At 38.1% G+C, this 20,268-nt stretch overlaps 1 protein-coding gene across 5 annotated transcripts in view; it reads right to left on the reverse strand.

Annotated features, from left to right (window-relative positions):
• Positions 1–1,103: 1,103 nt before the first annotated feature.
• Positions 1,104–20,268, reverse strand: part of farp2 (FERM, RhoGEF and pleckstrin domain protein 2) — a 92,297-nt gene continuing 73,132 nt past the window's right edge. For 3 of the 5 annotated variants that reach the window (XM_022675446.2, XM_022675443.2, XM_022675441.2), the window contains exons 19-28: positions 20,133–20,263; positions 19,794–19,862; positions 18,003–18,092; positions 15,759–15,779; positions 15,000–15,082; positions 13,470–13,588; positions 13,099–13,262; positions 8,034–8,141; positions 6,253–6,404; positions 1,104–4,949 (exon numbers count right to left, since the gene is read on the reverse strand). In XM_022675446.2, coding sequence (XP_022531167.2) covers positions 4,859–4,949; positions 6,253–6,404; positions 8,034–8,141; positions 13,099–13,262; positions 13,470–13,588; positions 15,000–15,082; positions 15,759–15,779; positions 18,003–18,092; positions 19,794–19,862; positions 20,133–20,263 — 1,028 coding nt within the window. In that variant the 3' untranslated portion in view covers positions 1,104–4,858. Of the gene's footprint in view, positions 4,950–6,252; positions 6,405–8,033; positions 8,142–9,865; positions 10,006–13,098; positions 13,263–13,469; positions 13,589–14,999; positions 15,083–15,758; positions 15,780–18,002; positions 18,093–19,793; positions 19,863–20,132; positions 20,264–20,268 lie in introns of all 5 variants that reach the window. The other 2 variants (XM_022675445.2, XM_022675444.2) reach the window with 2 other exon arrangements.

A 20,268-nucleotide genomic window follows, 5' to 3' on the forward strand; every position in this document is an offset into this window, starting at 1 on the left:
ATTTCGTTGCCCATATTTGGCAGTCTGGTGTTCTGAGTCTGGAGTTGTGATACCAATACCATTAGTTTTATTATTTGCTTTTTTCTCCCACTTTTTTAATGTTTTACTCTGTTTTTCATGATAATTGTTTTTTCCATGGGCACACTAAACAACATACACTCAATGTTATTACTTGCTTAAGTGTTGTTTAAGTGTAGGTGGCATTTAATAGTAACAAAATAAGCAATTAGGAAATACAAAACAGATTTTTAATCACTTTACCTTCATACAGGGATTTAGGTTATCCAAATATAATACCTACACCTCTGCCAGAAGCATGTCATAATGTGGTGCTTTTTTTTGTATTTTTATCTTTAAACATACACTAGAGTAGCACAGTTTCACAAGGTAGCATAACTTGACAGAACACCGGGTCTAACCTTTTATTTACTGTGGTAGACATATATATGAAAAAAGATCACGTCTACTACGTTCTGTAACAAGTAAATATGTTCAAAAAACTGTTTCTTCTGTTTTATGTGCATTTTTCTCCTAAACATCACTGGATCCTAAGGGGTTGTAATGCTAATATTACTAGCTAAGCTAATGCTACTGCGCATCAGTACCACAGAAAAACATTAGCATTACAGGCTAGCTTAGCTCTTGTATCACATTTTTTTGTTTCTTATCCTCATTTAATAATGATCAGGTAAGTATTAAAATAGATAAAAGATAATAAACATGTTCAGGTTGGTGATGTTGAGCAGTGTATCCTGCAGAATTGGTTAAAGCATGCTAAGCTAATGCTCTGTGGTGTTTCTGTGAGGGGGAAAATAAGGTTCTTGTATTAAACATGCTAATACTACTCAACTACACTGGTTAAACATGCAGTTGTGTGCTGGTCCGTGCTGATTTGTGCTGTTGTTTGACAGTGTAGTCTAATATTAGCATTACGACTGTTAAATATCTCTGTAATTCAAAGGATCCAGTGATGCCTAAGAGAAAAATGTAAACAGAACAGAACAAATAAGATTTTGAACATATTTATCTAAAGTATAATATAATGGAGGCCATTTTTAATACCTTCTTCATTCCTGGCATAGAAAAAAATCAACATTAGAGGAAAATAAATCAACATTAGAGGAAAATAAGAGTGCCAAATTTGGGCATACCGAGAACTACAGAATAAGCACAACTTGAGAGGCTTGTACAGCATATTCAACAAACCAAAGTAACAGAGATCCTAGCATAGACTACGACCCATTTATGGGTAACACATCAAATTCTCCCAAATAACGTACAGTATAGTTAAGTTACAGTTAAGCCCAGCCCGTATAAGTAAACATAACAACATGGCTACATCAAAAACTCCCATATAAAAAATAAGCCCTTTAGCCTTTTTAGCTTCACCGTATGAAAAACACTATGGCTAACTTTTTTAGCATAATATCACACCAGCGGTTTGAGGCATGGACCAGCTTTTCCTGATAAACACTCAAATTTAACATTTCTGTAATAATGATTATTATTTATTCGTTAAAATGTTAAGATCTACAAGCCTAAACAGTCTTTCAGACTAGTCACATGACTAAGACAACATATATTTAAAATAATTGTGGCTAGTCAAACTGTGTTACTACCAACATTTGGGGTGCACTGAATATTTGGCAAACCAAATTATTTAGCGGAAAATGGTAAATAAAGCACTTTCCACATCTGCCAAATAAATAATAAGAGACTAGAGAATAATTAGAGAATAATAAGTAACACTTTACAATAAGGCTACATTAATTACCAGTACTTACAACAGAATGAATGAATTAATTATTTATAAACAAGTTAAGACATTATTAATCATTACAAAAACATCTGAACATCATTATTAGTTAATTTACCTGTATGTCAAACATTCAAAAGTATTCAGATTTATTAAATGTTTACTAATATCTTAACTAGTGTAAACTAGTGTAATTTATATTACCATTCTAAGTCCTGAAAATTGAGGTATCCTTACTGTACAGTGCAAAGTTTAAGAATAATTTATAGCAATTAATGACTAATGTATGATAAGAAATATTAAGCTGTATATTTATCACCTTTTTTTAAAAAAAAAGCAACATAAAAATAATTTATTCAGTGATGAGAAAATTGTAAAAATACATGAAAACCTGTAAAAATAGTTTGGTTTACGTTCCAGACAAGTAGTTTTATTCAGTGCATCCCTAGTTACAATTGATTTACATGGCATTTTACACCCCATGTAACCATGGGGTGTAAACAACCATGTAAATCAATTGTAACACACGATTAGTCAGAATTACATTAAGTATTTGTGATTCGGGTCATGTGACTAGTCATACTTGACTTGGAAGATCTGTAGATCAGAAATGATTACTGTTAAATATTTGATTATTTTAATTTGAGTTTGTACCAGTAAAAACTAAGTAACGACTCGTATCTCTGGTGTAATATTACGCTAAAACAGATTTGCCATGAACCACCACATATAATATATTCAAAAAATATATATAACTGGCCTTGCAACAGCAAAGGATTTAGTAATACAGGTTATTTAGAGCACGATCTGTAAATATACATCTTACTTTGACCTGTAAAAAAGAAAAAACATCACATGGATCAGTTGACCTTTTTTCTGATTATAATTGTAATTAATTACCTCTTTTGCATCTTATGCTTACTGAAGCAGTTCTAATGAAAATGTAAGAAACTGAAGCCTCATCTTCAGAATCAAAAGGGCCAGAGATGAAGTCAGAACTGATGGACCTGGAAATGTGTTTATATAAAAAATGATTTTCAATTGATATCAATTGACCTGGATTTGTTGCCATTGGGTTGTGGGAAATGTGGCAGGACTGTATTGATGAATAAACTGTGTGCAAATCAGACACTGACTCTGACTCCCCCTGGTGGTTAAATAAAGAATAAACAAGCCCTGTTTCTGTATTTTTCTAACCAGTTATGCTAATACAGAAACATTAGATGAGAATTCTTAATTATGCTGGTGATTACTGTATCTACTCTAACTGTAGATTACCTTATTTATAAACAGAAAAAAAGGAAAATGAGGGAAATCTTTTACACCTATTCTGCTTCACCCATGTAGGTGATGTTCTCAGACACTAAACTGCAGAATGAAACCAAAAGGAATTAGACTAAATGTGCAGAATACAAATGTAACACACTTCTGGATTTGTGTGAAAATGCTCCTAATAAGACAGTTTTAAAATAACAGTACTCGAATCTCACTGCACACTTACTGTATTACACACTTTTGAGCACTTTCTTTCAACACTTACTCACTTTTTGACAAACATCTGGCATTACTTAAAATTTCAGTTTCATCTCTGGTGTCTCTCTTGCTTTGTAACATTTTTTCATTTCTTTTTGAGTAAATAAGAGAAAAAGAAAGTGAGTGATTGGCATTAGAGGTGGGCGATATGGTTAAAAAAAAAATCACAATATTTAAAGACATTTTCACAATATGCAATACTTATCACGATCAGCAACAGCAGATTCTTAGAGACTGCTACTTTTAAATACTTTCTCATACTGAGTATAATGATATTTACTAGCACCAAATATTGGGCAACTGATATTATTTGGTCCAAAATGGCAAAAAACACTTTTGGTGTTCGTATGAATATGTATAATATAATTTATTGAACAATGAGTAATTTATTAGGCCATACTGAAGTTCGGTAGTAAAAGGAATTATTATTTTAATTTAATTTCTGCAAAAGTGGCATGATTAAAAACCTTTAAAAAAATGTGTCTGCCAAAATGTTTTATTTTGTTTAGTTTTGGGCAAAATCTTTTAACGTCGGTAAATTTCTAATATATACTAAAAAAAATTGTTCCAGTAGTTTCAATCAACTTGACTAATTATTGTGCACTCTATAATAATAATAATAATAATAATAATAATAATTATTATTATTATTATAATAATAATGTAGTGATAATATCCATGATATACTTAGAAACGTATCATCATCATCATCAATACGATAAAATACTGTCACATTGCCCACCCCTAATAGATATTCTCCCATTTTACCAATTAATTTAATCTTACATACACCAACGTTCTGAGTTCTAAGCTTGTGCCATCCTACTGTTTCCTCTGGACCACATTATATTGTGGCTCTGCTTCCAGGCAGGCACAGGTATCTGTACCTGCTTCACCCTGTTCACTTACTTTTCACCATCCAGACTTAATTCAGACCCTCTCCAGCCCATTATTCCTTCCAGCTCATTCCAGTAACTGATCTCCCAATAAGAAAACTATAATAAAATACATAAAAAAAATGGGTTTCTTGTTGATTTTGTGCAAAATGAGTGCATGTTTTGACGCTACAATCCATCCAGGAAGCTCTTATTCGCTTAAAAACGTGAGACGACCCTGTCTGGCGTAATGATCCATGTTGTGAGATGATGGTCTGGCCGTTTTAATGAAATGTGAGGGACGAGAGCAAAAGCCTGAATACAACAATAACAGCCATGTGTGGTTTTATAACGGTTCTAGAACACTATGCAGAACTTGGTAAAAGTTCTGTTAAATGTTGACGGGGTGAGGGTGGAGCTCTGTTTTCATCCCAAAGGCTAAAAAGACCAAGATAAAGAGGCTCCTTCAGGTCAGTGGGCACCTCTGTGGGCACCTCTGTGAGCATCTCCTATTCCCAAAAAGCCAAGGTTTCCTAGAGGCGTGAGAGTTAATGAAGATGATAATGATGATGATGAAGATAGGAGCCATGAAGATTAAAGAAGATTAAATTAAACAATGCCATATTGAGTCCTGGCAGTCTGCAGGGCCCAGCCCCCAGCTCCAGGAGTACAGTCAGCTCCAGCTCGTCGAGATTCAGTTCCCGTTCAGCTCTCCCGGGCCTTTAGGGATGAGTAGACTGACCCGGCCTGCCGTGCTGGCTGCACTCTTTATCACCTCCATCCATCTGCACACACAAAACACAACACGTTTCAGGTGTTAAAAAACAACTTAATCTCTTTCCTCCATGAGACGTGTTAGTCTTACACGTTCAGTTAATGAGTGTCTGCAGCAGAGTGCCTGCTCTGTAGTTCCATCTAGCAGTTCAACAAAAAGAACAAGAAACTTCTATTATAAGAATAAGCCTCACACAGAGCTGCTGTAATAAACTCACACTCATAAATATGAACTGATCAACTGCACATTTTGGCCAACAATCAGCGAACACAACAAAGAGCAGATTAATTTTTCCATTTCTACAATGAACCACTCAAACATTAACAATTTTACTGTCACAACAATATATTAAAACTGAAAACAAGCACCACTGAACACTGGAGTCTCACAGGTTATTCACCCCTTCATAAAAAGTGTCTTTAGCACTTAATATGGAATGCTTCCGCTGTTTTTAACCCAATCTTTATGGGCAGTAGCGGTCAGTTGACTAATACTCTTATATATTTATGGTAGGTTTATTTAAAAAGAGAATATCAACAAAAATTTCCAAAACAAAAACTTTAAATAATGATTATGAATTAATTTATATTTGATTAGGTGAAATAAGCAAATCAGTATAAATGTTGCTTAGTACTTGATGGAGAAACCCTTATTGACAAGCACCGAGGTCTGACCTTTTCTTCTTTAGTCGGTCACCAGGTTTGCGCACATCACAGGTGGGACTTGGCTCCACACCTCTTTAAATAAAGAGGTGTGTTTCTCCTTGAACCACACTTTCTTGCCCTAGTCTTATGCTTTTGGTCATTGTCATGCTGGAAGACCCAACCACGACCACTCTTCAGTGTTCTGGCTGAGGCCAGGAGGTTCTCATTAAAAATTCTACTATGTATTAAGTACTATGGCCTCATTCATAACTTCTTTGATGCAGAGAAGCCTTGCTGTAGCAGAGAAAGAGCCACAAAAGAGAATGGTTCCACCTCCATGTTTGACAATATGAACGGGGTTCTTGAGGTCATATTCAGCATTTCTCTGCCTCTAAACCTGCAGTGTCTGACCACATCACATTCTCCCAAGCTAAATTACGATGGGCTTTACATGATCCTTCTTGAGCAGAGGCACTGCAGGATCTCAATCCATAACAGCAATGAGTGTTGATTAGGTTTCTCCTCGCCTTGTAATTCTAGACTGGCACCTCACCTTCATCAGAATCATCCTAACACCACAAGGTGTGATCCTGCATGGAACTCCAAAGTGAGGGAGATTGACCGTTATTAGTCCTAAAGGATACAAATGGAGAATGGAGAGAACTTTACCTTTCAAAGGTATACTCGCTCTCCGCCCTGAAGAAGTAAACATGTGACTTGAACTGCAGCTTGAAGACGTACTCCTTATGGATGCTGTCTGCTTCCCCAGGAGTACTGACCGTGTAGCCCAGCAGTGGAAGGCTGGCCAAAGGGAAGTCATCCTGAAGCAAAAATAGAAAATCATGAACCTCTGAAAACCCCTGACAGAACTGCGGCCAAGTCTAAACTGGATGTTATTACAGCTGTCTCTGAAACTCTACTCAGTATTATTAATAACACGGCAAATAAAGCGAAAACGGCATACAGGGAAGACAAAATAATAACAGTAATAAGCTTCAAACAGTCTTGAGAACGTAGTTAACAAGAGTTCATTTAAAGATATATATATATACAAAAATTAAGCACAACATTATAACCAGCATCAGGATCCACCACAGCACTGTAGTGACACTGGCATGGTGTTGGTTCTGGTATGAGTGGACCAGATACAGCAGTGCTGCTGGAGTTTTTAAACACTGTGTTTAATCACTTACTGTCCTCCACCCTCTTAGACACTCCTACCTACAGCTGCTCCATCTGTTTTCCCCCTAAGTATTGGAAGAACCGTTCAAGCACCAAATACATCATCAGGAAGTCTAATGTTTAGTAACCTAGCTGCTGATTAACTAGTTAACTTTTGGGCTTTATCGTAGATCTTCAGAAATTGGGGAGGGGATGCAAAAAATTAATAATTATTATTATTATTGTCCATTTCTTAATTTTTTCTGTTAAGTGGAGCTGAATTTAGCTTTCATAAGCTTATTTTTTAAATATTATTTGTTTCCGTTCCGCCTTAAATGCTGCAGCCCCTGCTGTCTGTTGCACCATTTAAGGTGGAACGGGAAATGTATCTATCTGGCTAGCTACTCTAATACCCTAGTATGAAGGGCTAACAAGCGCTATCCCTTCCCCTAACCTACCCCTCCAGCCTAACAAGAATCGGGACACGCCTACCCCTCGCCGTGCATGCGCAAAAAAAACAGAGGAGTAGCAGAAAGGGGTGGGGCCAAGGGATGAAGTGGAATTGAGCCTAAGTTTTTTTTTTTTTTTTTTTGTTAAAAGGGATGATTAGCACTATATTATTATATTACCATAGTTAAATGTGTAATTTCAATTACAGTTTTATGGCCAAATTCTTCATAACAAGCATAAAAAAAGATCGCTATTAGTTTATCTCTTTAGCTAGCTAGCTAGCCAACTAACTTTCCTGTTCCACCTTAAACAGTGCAACACATGGCAGGGACTGCAGCATTTAAGGTGGAACAGAAAAATGAAATAAAATAGAATAAAAGCTAATCAAAGCTAATTTCAGCTTCTTATCACAGAGGAATTAAGGAATAAAAAAAATAATAATTTCTGCATAATTTCTCCCCTTTCTGAAGATGTACAATAAAGCCCTAAAGTTAACTACTTAACCAGCAGCAGATAGTTACTGAACTTTAGCGCTCCTGATGACATACTGGATGCTTGAAGGCTTGTCCCAATTCTTAGGGGGAACATTTCTTCGCTTCCTTTTGTAAATCTGTTCCAAGGGGAAGGGTTACGCTCAGGACTAAAATATGTAATTATAGTACTACAAAGTGTCCTATATGATCAAGGGTGCTAAAAAAATTGACAATGGCTGCAGAAAGAAGGATAAAATGGACATAACATTATGTTTGATTGGTGTTTTAGGTAAATATGTTTAGCACTACAGAAAGCACACTTTAAAAATGTATGTATGAAACATTGTCTGTAGTGTAGTCCAGCACCTGGTGTGTCTTATAGAAGAACAGGCAGAAGTTAGTGAAGACCACCCACAGCTTCTGCCATCCATTACTGTTCTTGAACTTCCTCAGGAGGTATCCAGACAGCTGGTTCTGTAGACAGGGAGGAGAATTAACAGATAGAAAGACGTTAATTCAGATTTTGGACCACCCGGCTGGCTCAACATTTACAGCCCCAGTTTAAAGAGCCGTCCCTCAACCGTGAAAAACATCTCTCTGAGAAATGAGTCTCGCACAGACGTCTATAGCAGAGTTTTCTGAAGTCTGTGAGAGAATATGATCAGAGCTCTGCTGAATGTCTTGCTTGGATTGGCAGCGGCCTCCTCCTTGCTCTCTCTCTCCCACAGCCGTCAGCTTCTGCCAAATCCAGGCTATTTCTGGTCTGAGTCAAATGGTACAAATCTGATGGATTCCTCACAGCTCAGAGAAAAATGCCTCATCAACCTACTGAGGAATCTGGTGTGTTTGAAAGACTAGTTACAGTACCAGTCAAAACCAGTTTGATACAACCATTTCTCACTTATTTCTTTATTTTGATTATTTTCTACATCGCTCTCCATTCTATTATGAACAGTGGTGATCACCCACTGCACACCACCATCAGGAAGCGTGGAGGAGTGTGTTCAGTGACACACTGCTGTCACTGAGCTGCTCAACAGACGGACTAAGGAGAACTTTCATTCTATGACATTTAATCATGGTTGGGTACGCACATATTTACCATTAACCTCTTTTAGAACCTGGCGTCCACAAGTGTGGACATCACATTTTGGGTTGTCTAGACCACTACACAAAATTTTGCTCTACAAGGGCCTGGTGTCCTCTTATGAGGCCATTATACTGTCACCTAGTGGTGGCAGAAGTGTTTAACACGCTACAGTTTTAAATTTGTTCAGAAATTTAAATTAACAGTAAATACAGTAAATGTTCATGTTTTTTACTTTATATATTTGTGTTTTTCAAACAAAGCCGTATTGTTCAAAGGGGCACTCAGGCAAAAACAAAATGCTGCTGTGTTCATGCACAAAATAAATGATTTGCACATCATTACTAATTGTGACTTCATTGTGTTCTATATAAATATAAAACTAAAGTCCTCATATGTGGACATCATTTTTCTCAGAAACTACATTATGTAAAAAGATAAATCTTTGTTTTTACACTAATCAGGTGCCAACTAGCCCAAACAGCAAAAAGAAATAAATAAAATGCATCCAATGCAAGAGTTCAGGTTTTAGAAGGTTAAATATATATTTACATTTCCACATAGGTAGTTATAAAAGCAAACCAGTTCACTTTTTTTTTTTTTTTACAATCAATGTCATTTACATCTTCCACTTTCGTTTTGTTAATTATTTACAGGCCATTGAAACCATCTACTGCACTTTTATAGAAAAGTTCATAGAAATTCTTTAATGCATATATATATTTTTCAGTATTTTATATGAGTAAATGTACCACATTGTGTACCTAACTTATGGCCAACCTACATATGGCCAAGGCTGTCAATCACTTTATTAATCACTTTATTTGACAATATTAGCACAGAGAAAACTAACTGTTGGAATTGTTGGACACTGGAGATGGAAATGGGCGGGTCTGTTTCATCATTGAAACATACAGGGGTGGGCGGAGCTACACATCATACTGCAACCAGCCAGCAGAGGCACTAGGCCTGTGGTGGCTTCACCTTTGAGAGATGTTGCTCTGTCCATGTTTGTATACATTGGGTCATTGGGTAAAATTTCAGGGTGGATGAAACACAACCTGTTCCTAAAGACAGTGGGAGGAGCCTGGAGATTTCTATCTGAGAGTACCTGGTTCATGCGCAGGTAATCAGTAAGTGAAAGGTTCTGGTTTCGGTACCAGCACACATGGGTGATGGTGTTTGGTCTCTGGCCCTGCCCGAGCAGATAACGAGGGGGCAGCTCAGGAGATACAGCCGGAGAACTGAACACTGAAGACAGGCAGGCAGACAGAGAGATAGGCAGAATGATAGACAGAGAGAGGGTGGAGTTAAAGAAAGTGAGAGGCATGCTCATGCAGAACAAGTGTGTTAGTGTAGAGTTAGCATTAGCATTCTATTCAAAACCAGAGAAAACAAAAACAGCTGGAACACATTTAAGCACTGCTTCAGTTGATGAAATTGTTGATAAAAACAATAGAGCTCTGAAAAAAAATTGAGACCACCTCAGTTTCTGAATCAGTTTCTCTGATTTTGCTATTTATAAGTATATATTTGAGTAAAATTATTCTATAAACTACGCACAACATTTATCCCCAATTCCAAATAAAAATATTGTCATGTAAAGCATTTATTTGCAGAAAATGAAAAATGGCTGATATAACAAAAACATGCAGATGTTTCAGACCTCAAACAATGCAAAGAAAACAAGTTCATATTCATAAAGTTTTAAGAGTTCAGAAATCAATATTTGGTGGAATAACCCTGGTTTTTAAGCACAGTTTTCATGCATCTTGGTATGTTCTCCTCCACCAGTCTTACACACTGATTTTGGATAACTTTACGCCTTTACTCCTGGTGCAAAAAATCAAGCAGTTTAGCTTGGTTTGATGGCTTGTGATCATTCAGCTTTCTCTTGATTATATTCCAGAGATTTTCAATTTGGTAAAATCAAGGAAAAACATCGTTAAGTGGTCTCTTACTTTTTTCCAGAGCTATATTTTCATAGAAATAACTGTGATAAATGATAAAACTGTTATTTTGAGACATTATTGAAATAATAATAATAGCATAATAATTGCATTATACCCTTTAAAGAGCAATTAACTTTTAGTTAGTAAGCATATTCAGACTTAACATATATATTGGAATAAATATATTCCAACATAGATTTTAGTGTTTAAAAAAATACTGCAAAGCAAAATTAATCAAAATCATGTCTATGTTTTGTACGCTAAATCAATAACACAGTTATTAACGCAGTGACAGGCCTACACCTCAACTGTGCAGAAATACAAATGTTAGCGACAAATATTAGCATGAATAGATATTTCATTCACTTTAAAACAGACAGCAAAAATAAATGGTTGCAAAAAGAATGAGAAAGGTCAGGATAATAGACCATAATTACACTATAGGGACAAAAGTACTGGAACACCTCATTCATAGTTGTTTTTGAAATTAAATGCATTAAAGTGTGTATCTGGCTTTTGTTGATGTCCCTTCTGTCTCTAATGTCCAGAAAAGACTTTGATTGCTTTCAGTGACTAGACGAGCTACGTTTGTGCAATTGCTCATGTGTTTTACCAATGGGTACAAAAAGAAAACAACTGAATGTGGCATTCTTTATAAGGGGTGTTCACAAGCTTTTGGACATATAGTGTATTTGACAAACTAGAAGAGGACAACCAGCTATTGGAAAAGAGAGAAAGGAAGAGAGGATAGTAAGGAGAGATGGAGGGAAAGGGTTAAAAGGATGGAAGTTGAGCTTCCTGGGCATAGCTGTGCACTGACCCATGCTTCACAAGTGTCTTCTGGGACCAGCCTGAAGGGGTACCGCCCGGCTGATCCGTTGGCGTGAGAGCATTCATAGAAAAACTGCACAAGTTGTACTCTAGCAACCCACCAGGATTTCTCAGATGTACTTTTCACCAGTGCTTAGATCATATATGGTAGATAATATGTATTTAAAGTAGAGATGGTTAGTCCTTTAGTCCTTTACTTGAGTAAAAGTACAGTTCAGTAAATTTGCACAATATTCTGTTGGCTAGTTTATTCTGTAACACTGACCTTTAGACTGAGACCGGTACCAAAATGCTAATAAATCTATAAGGCATTGCCTGGGAACTCTGTGTGCTCTGCATTTTTTTTCTTTTCCATGATTTCTTTCTGACACTAGGGCTGTGCATGGGTAAAAACTTGGCATTTAAATACGCATTATGACAGAAGGGTTATTACAATATACAGAAATTCTGAAAGCAAGGTAAAAAAAAAAAAAAAATTACATAAAAAAATGGAAAACTTAAGTATTTAAGGAATCAAATGGATATAATTTAAGTTAAAGAAATTTTTACTTTTTAACCAATAAGAACCAGCGACTAGAAAATATCAGTGGCGCAGTGGATAACACCACTACATGTAAGTGAGCTATCGTATCATGTGGGAGACTGGGGTTCAATTCCTTCTCTGGGTGACTGAATGCTGCGCTACACCAAATAAGAGTCCTTGGGCAAGACTCCACATTGGCCCACCTCTGTAACAGGAATAACCTTGTAAATGAAAATATGGATGCAAAGGTTCCATTCCCTCTCACTCTACAGAATTAAAGCCAAAAATATCTGCAATCTCATTGCAATAGACCAGAGGCAGAGCCAGACTCGCCTACTGATTTGGTAGACCCGCCCTGTTCTCCACATCACGCATGTGTCTCAGACTGCCTTTATTGAGTTTACAGTGCAGCCCAATTGACCAGAGGCTAAGTGGATTTTCCCCCATTACATTCAGCTTGTCCGATAAGTGTTTAAATTTCCCAGCAAGAAAGGTGCAGTTCATGTATTTTGATACCATACCATTTATATTTCTATCAAATTAAAGTACTGGAGCTCAGCTCAGCTCTGTTTACACTGTTTACCACTAAAACGAACTAGAGCTAATGCAATCCAGTTTAACCCCTGTGCTCATGCCAGAGTAAGCACGCACCAGTGGCCATTAAAAGAAGATAAAATAATGATTTAAAAAGTATTTGGATTAGGTCAACTCTCTCATTACATTAATGTTCTAGTATGGACCAAGTAGTACCAAATCCAAATTCAGTAGAATCACTACATAATCAATGATGGTAGAACTAACTAACTGTTGGAATTAGACACTGGAGATGAAAATACAGTTTTGAAGAGAAAAATAAGATAGAAAATGGGGACATAAGCAGTAACGCATCTTACTGCAACCAGTCAGAGGAGCTAAACCTGTCGTGGCTTCACTTTTGAGAGATACAGTCAGACTGGTGTATATAAATGATAAAATATACATGACATTTCTTTTGCCTGCCAGTGTAAATGCGTTAGCGTGAGTGTTCAGGAATGCTACCTCCACGGCTAGGCTGTGGTCAGACATGGAGACGCTGGTGTTGCGGTGCCAGCACACGTGCATGGTGGTGTTGGCTCGGTGGTGGCTCTGTTTGTCCAGAGAGCAGCGGGACGAGTTTACATCATCCTCCGACTCCTGCTCCAAAGATACCTCATCAGACGACCCTGCCAGAGCATGCAGGGAGAGGAGAGAGGGAGGAGGGGAAGAGGGTGGGGGGAGGAGAAAAGGGAGGGACAGTGATTGGGAGGGGTGGGTTTTATACTGTATCTATCTCATGCTAGGCGGTGATAAACTAAGGGATTTATATTAAACACAAAAGCTGGTGCTTCACTGTTTATTGGGGATCTAAAGACACATTGAGATGTTCTTACTGTTGGATCGGTCACACAGGCTGGGGTCCAGCAGCAGATCGGATTTCTCCTGAGATTTCTTCGACATGTCTATTGCCATGTTCAGATCCTCGATCCACTTAGTCATCTCCAACTTAGAGCTGAAGAAGCAAAACAAAGGTTAAACAAACATTAGATGTGTTTCAAAGACTAGGGTGCAGTCCGCGGTAGGGGCGGGTCTTTGATTGGACTGGCCTATAGTTGGGAGAGGTAGGTCACATGGTTTGGCACAGCCACTCATTTTAGGGGAACTTTTGATGATGTAATTTCCAATAGCCAAAAAAATTATTATAAGTGTTTTGAGAACTTTGTCATTTTAATATCACTGATATATTGCGATGCATCAGCTAACAGACGCCTGTGCTGACCAGCATCACAATGGTAGTGACGAGGGGAGAGAGCACCCCCTACTGTACCCACCCACCCAGTGAGAGCATGGCCAACTGTGCTCTCTCGGACTCCGGCTGCTGATGGAGAAATCAGCATGATCTGCAAATTTAGCTCACAATCCTCAGATCATAATGTCAGCATTCTAAGGTGTTTCACACTTGATTCTTGAGTGGTGATTGGTGTGGTGCACCACTAGCTGCCAGTGAGCTTCCACATAATGAGGGAGACAGCAGTTCAATTCCCGCTCTGGGTGACTATGCTGTGCTACACCAATACAAGTCCTTGGGCAAGACTCCTAACACTACATTGGCTCAACTCTGTAATAGGAATAACCTTATTAGTCGCTCTGAAAAAGAGCGTAAGCTAAATGCCAATGCCAACTAAATGAGTGTGAAAGCGGTTTGGTAGCCTGGGAGCCCAGAGTACAGATCTTTGGTCCTCCTGAAATCGATGGACAGGGGTTCTCTTCAAATTTGCTGCAGGTGCAGAAGCTATCCGCTCCCAGTGCTGAGTGTAGGGTTACATGATTGGATCATTTAGTAACATAATGCTTCTACTTATGGCATTACTTCCTTTTCAATCAGTATGTCAAAAAAATACAATGTAATATAACCAGTATTATATCCAGTAAATTATATCCAGTAAAAATAATAAAAAGCAGCAAATGACCCAAGCTAATTTCAATAATTTTGCTAACCTACATGGAGAAAAGTGTCAGAGTTTTGTTGAAGTTCTTGTGTGTGAAAACTTTGTTGCAGTTTTAGAATATACATTTTTTAAATGACAGCAATGATACAGGAGAATCTCTCGCTATCTTTAAGAAACTCCTGAAGACAGAGCTCTTCAAAGAGCACTTACTCTCCTAACACCTCTAACAAACTAACTAATTCTAACCTCATCTCCTTCTTCCTCTTCTCTACTCCTCTATCCCATTATTTCCCTCTGACCTCCTTGAGGCCCTATCTATAGATGCTTTATTTTTAACTTCTATTATTTTTGTACTTAATCTCTTCTATTATTTGCACTTCAATATTGTAAGTCACTTTGGACAAAAGTGTCTGCCAAATGTAATGTAATGTAATACATAAGTGTTCAAAAATTGTAATACTGTAGTGTATTCACCTCGCAGCCACTACGATGGTCCTCTGCGCTGAGTAGATAGTGAAGCAGTGCGGGACTGACCACTCATTCTCACTCTCCTCCACCTGCAACACACACATCACAAGGGGTTAACACACAAAAATCCAGTCAGTCCTCACACACTACTTTGTGTATATTTACACCATGTAATATATACCCATTAACCATAACTTCCACTAATCATATAGAACATTTTGTAGTTCTATGTAGTTCTGTTTCAGTTCTCTGCTTTCTATTACTGTCCTCCTTTCACCAGTAAGATTGAGGTGTTTAAAAACTTCAGTAGCACTTCTGCTGTGTTTGATCTACTTGTACCAACATAACACTCATACACCACCACCATGCTAATTAGTGATAATCACTGCAGCCAAATAATAATAGCTACTCTGTGGTGGTTTTCTCTCCTGTGGGGTCCTGACCATTGATTAGAGTTAAAGAAGGATAATAAAATACATTTTGTAATGATACAACTACATAGCATCCTATATGATCAGTGGAGGTGGTTATAATGTTATGCTTGATCAGTGATGAGACTCAAGTACTTAACTTTTCAGAGATAATGGCCTATAGAGCAGTGTTCAGTCTATTCTGTGCCTCTACTGAAGCAGTAAAGAGCTAAGCGCGAAAAAGTGATGGGGTTAACAGGGAGAGTGCTCAGGTGGGTTCTGGGGAAGCACCGGATATGGTGGTGCAGTCTGTGGGAGTGAAGGATTGTGGGAGTTTGAGTTTCCTCATACTCACCGGAGCATCCAGTACAATGAGCTGCAGGCAGGAGTGAACAGAGACATGCAGGTTAGGAGACAGAGAGGCCTGGGGCCGTGCTACTGCCATACCAAACCATTACCCAACGCTAAGCCACGCCCACTGACCCCAAACATCTCTCCCCATGGCCATACCAAACCATTACCCAACATGGATAAAAAAACATCTCCCCCCACGGCCATACCAAACCAATACCAAACATGGATCCATGCCCACTGACCCCAAACATCTCCCCCCACTGCCATACCAAACCATTACCCAACGCTGAGCCACGCCCACTGACCCCAAACATCTCCCCACACTGCCATATGATACCATTACCCAAAATGTAACCATGCCTACTGACCCCAAGCATCTCCCCCCACACTGCCAACCCAAACCATTACCCAACGCTAAGCCACGCCCACTGACCCCAAACATCTCCCCCCATGGCCATACCAAACCATTACCCAACATGGATAAAAAAACATCTCTCCCCATGGCCATACCAAACCATTACCAAACATGGATACAAAAACATCTCCCCCCACGGCCATACCAAACCAATACCAAACATGGATCCATGCCCACTGACCCCAAACATCTCCCCCCACTGCCAACCCAAACCATTACCCAACGCTAAGCCACGCCCACTGACCCCAAACATCTCCCCCCATGGCCATACCAAACCATTACCAAACATGGATACAAAAACATCTCTCCCCATGGCCATACCAAACCAATACCAAACATGTAACCATGCCTACTGACCCCAAGCATCTCCCCCCACACTGCCAACCCAAACCATTACCCAACATAAATCCATGTCCACTACGTCAAACACCTCCCCCTGCCATGCCCAAACACACCATTTAAACAGGGGTGTGTTCAACAGACCACTAAAACATTGAAGAGTTATTCTGCCGTCCTTGTTATTTCCAAATTTTGGACCGTTTTTTTTAGCAGTGGACAATTATTAAGCCTTTTGAATAAATCAAGTTCAGAGTACTACATGTTCTGGATGCATTTTTCCACATGTACGTAAGGATGCACACAAATAAAATGGCCAAATTCAAACAAATTGAAACATTTGGCTGAAGACAAATATTAAACACAGATCACAATTATTTACAGTTTTTTCATAAAAAGTTTCACTTTTTTTTTACAATTAAATAAATTACACATTACTAAGTGTAGTTTATTATAAGTTTTACTTGAGGACTTATTATTTTTTTAAATCCCATCAGACAAACAACAAAGCACAATACACGGACTATAAATTCTGCTACATAAATTTACATTACATTACATCACAAAATGTTTTTTTGCTTGAAAGGAACATACAAAAAATCACAAATTTTAGTCGTTAAAAACTGATTTGTACTATAGTATTTTTGAGGTATTTATATTGACTAAATTAACAAGGATATTTATTCTAAAGTTTATTTCTTTTATTGTTGATGATTATGGCTTACAGCTGCAGTGTTGTCCCGGAAAATCTTACAGCACTTCATGCTTCCCTCTGCTGACAACTTTTATGGAGATGTGGATTTCATTTTCCAGCAGGACTTGGCACACTGCCCACACTGCCAAAAGTACCAATTGATCTTATACAATATAATATATTCTAATTTTTTTGAGACACTGATTTATGGGTTTTCATTGTCTGTAAGCCATAATCATTAACAATAACCTGTATATACTTACACTACGTACACAACACACAAACATTTTTTTATTTTATTTTTTTTTAACACATACTAGACTGCCACACACAGATCCAGCCCAGTGAACATTCGATTTGATATGATTTGGTTTTATTTACTGTGCTGCAAAACCTCACAAATCATTTTTATACAGTTCAGCCTCTGAGCTCTCTCTGATTTAAACTAAAATTGTCTGCAGAAAACAAGAAAAATGAGGAGCGCTCGCTGCATGCTGGAGTAAATCCACTCTGAGTCAGGATGGCGTGCTCTGTTTAGACACACTCATCCATCTCAGAGGATTTACAGACGAGCTGGTGAACATGACGGATGGGTCTCTCTGACGAGGAGTGTACAGTACGGACTGAACTCAGCCAAACCCAGCTGCACTCGCAGTTCAATGCAGGCCAGGCGCTTAAAAACACAGCAGAGAGCCACAGAACCACGAAACGACCCCCCGATAAACACAGCGGGGTTCAGGACACTGTGTTCAGAACTGAGGGAACAGACTCAAACAGCTGAACCTGAGCCAGGTACTTACGATCATGCCGTGGAGAGGAAGCTGGCCGTGAACTTTGAACTGGTTGGTGGCGGTGACACCTTTACTGGTGTACAGGAGCATATCTGAAAACTGAGACAGGAGAGAGGGGGGTCAAAAGATAAGGAGATCAAAGAACCTGTTTACACCTGAAATTAACAAGTTTTGGGGGAATGAATCACAAAAGATCAAAATAAAATCACTCAAAATACATTCACTTTCTGTCTACAAGATTTTGAAACTGTAAACACACTCCTAACTAGAGCTGGGTATCGTTTTTTTTTTCCCCTTTTCAATAGAGAAACTTTGATTTCGAAACAATACACAGTCACACACTCGTAACACATTAAAATGCACTCATAAGGGATTATAAACATGGTAATACAGTGTTGTATAGAGTTGATGTACACTCCAAGTAAAGTGCCAGTCCATCATGAGAATATACACCATTAATTGTGACAGACACTTGATATTTTTACCCCCAGATCTGCAATCAGATTTATGTAAAGCTGCTTTTTGACAACATCAGTTGAAAAAGCGATATATACATACATTTGAATTGATTTTGATTTAACATATTAGCACAGTACAGCTAATGATGCATTATAAGCAAAATTCATAATGCATTATAAACATGTCTTTAGTGAGTATAAATATACTATGAGTATATTTCTCTTTCTCGCTGGGTGTGTGTGTGTGTGTTGGTATGTGTGATTACTGGTAGATGAGAGAAGAGTGGAGTCGATAAAGGTGGTTCACTTATTTATATTGCTTGTTTAAAATCACCTACACAGAGTGCACCACCTGCTTTAGTAGACCTATTCTATTTTAGATTTTTATTTATTATTATTTACCAATTGTAATTTACTTGGTAAACTTGGCATTTCTGCATTTCAGTCTATTAAGATTTTTATTGTTTTATTGTTTCATTCTTGATTGTTTTTGGAACAATTCATTATTGGAATGTGAAAACCACCTATGGTTCCACTAAGTTGCAAACCCACCTACTTTACTTTTAAATGTTGATCAGAAACCTTTGTATTTAGAAGTTATTGTACCATATTGATCACACCATAAGGGCACACTTAAACCAGAGACTTATCATTTAATTTTCCCAAAAATTGACAGTGCAATTTATAATCTGGTGCGTCTTACGCATAAATTCTAGTATTCAGGTTGTAAGGAGCAGTAAAGCCACTTCGCTGAAGTACAGCTTTTATACAGGAGTTTTAGTGAAGTTTCTCCAGCACCAGGGCTGGAGCATTATTAGCATTAGCCACTAACTGTGCTAAGCGCTAGCTCTTTCGCCGCTCAGAGGTGAGAATATCGGACTGTAGTCTGCATGTTTACCGTGTTAAAAGAAGCTACGTGGGACGAACTGCTATCTGAGATCACCCTGGCTTACCGAAACACTCAGGGTTCTCAATGTAAAGCTAACTGCTGCTAACCACGCTAAAATACTGAAAATCTAAGCTTACTGTAGTTAAACGGAAATGCATTATGTTTAATAGATTAACATCCACCCATGATCCTTAATAGTGTCCCTTAAGATGTGACTTATAATCCGGTTCGCCTTATAGTCAGTAAAATGCGGTACATAATGGTTTCATTTTTTTGTGTAGAAAAAATGAGATGAGATCTCATCTGATCACACTAGGGATGCAATTTAATGACAAGTGTAAACAGAATCCGTAGATCCAGACACTACTCAGATACAACTAGATGTAAACAGGCCCATAGACACACACAAAAAAGAGAGATACATAGAGAAAAAGATTTTGGTGAAGAACTGACCAGGAAGAACATCCGCTGCTGCAGGCCTTTCTTGGTGAGCTTGTAGAGACAGCCTTCCCTGATGAACTCCTTAAAAAAAATAAAAAAACACAGAGAGGATGTTATAAGCTAGTTTAATCTACTTTCTCTTTATTCAGTTGCTTTGTTAAGTAATGTAGCATCTGCTCAGCATGTAATCCACTGTGATTGGTCAACAGCCAAGCCTAGTCGACAGCATTGAGTTTATAACCTCAGCATTGTGGCTTCCAGCATCTGAGAAAACTATGTAAGCATCATTTTGCTGAAAGTATACAGTAATTTAGTTGGAAATGAGTTACAGGAGTAAAACGCAGAGCTCACCCTGCCAGGAGCGGTGAGGTTCTCGATGCCGATCAGATCCCGCTGGAGCTCCGTCAGTTTCTGGAAGTTCTCCAGGCGGATCAGGCTGCTCTGTAGCTGAGTGGCGATCTCTGCTACCTCCTTCAGAGCCTCTGGA

The sequence above is a fragment of the Astyanax mexicanus genome, chromosome 5 (assembly GCF_023375975.1).
Source record: "Astyanax mexicanus isolate ESR-SI-001 chromosome 5, AstMex3_surface, whole genome shotgun sequence".
Taxonomy (NCBI): domain Eukaryota; kingdom Metazoa; phylum Chordata; class Actinopteri; order Characiformes; family Acestrorhamphidae; genus Astyanax; species Astyanax mexicanus.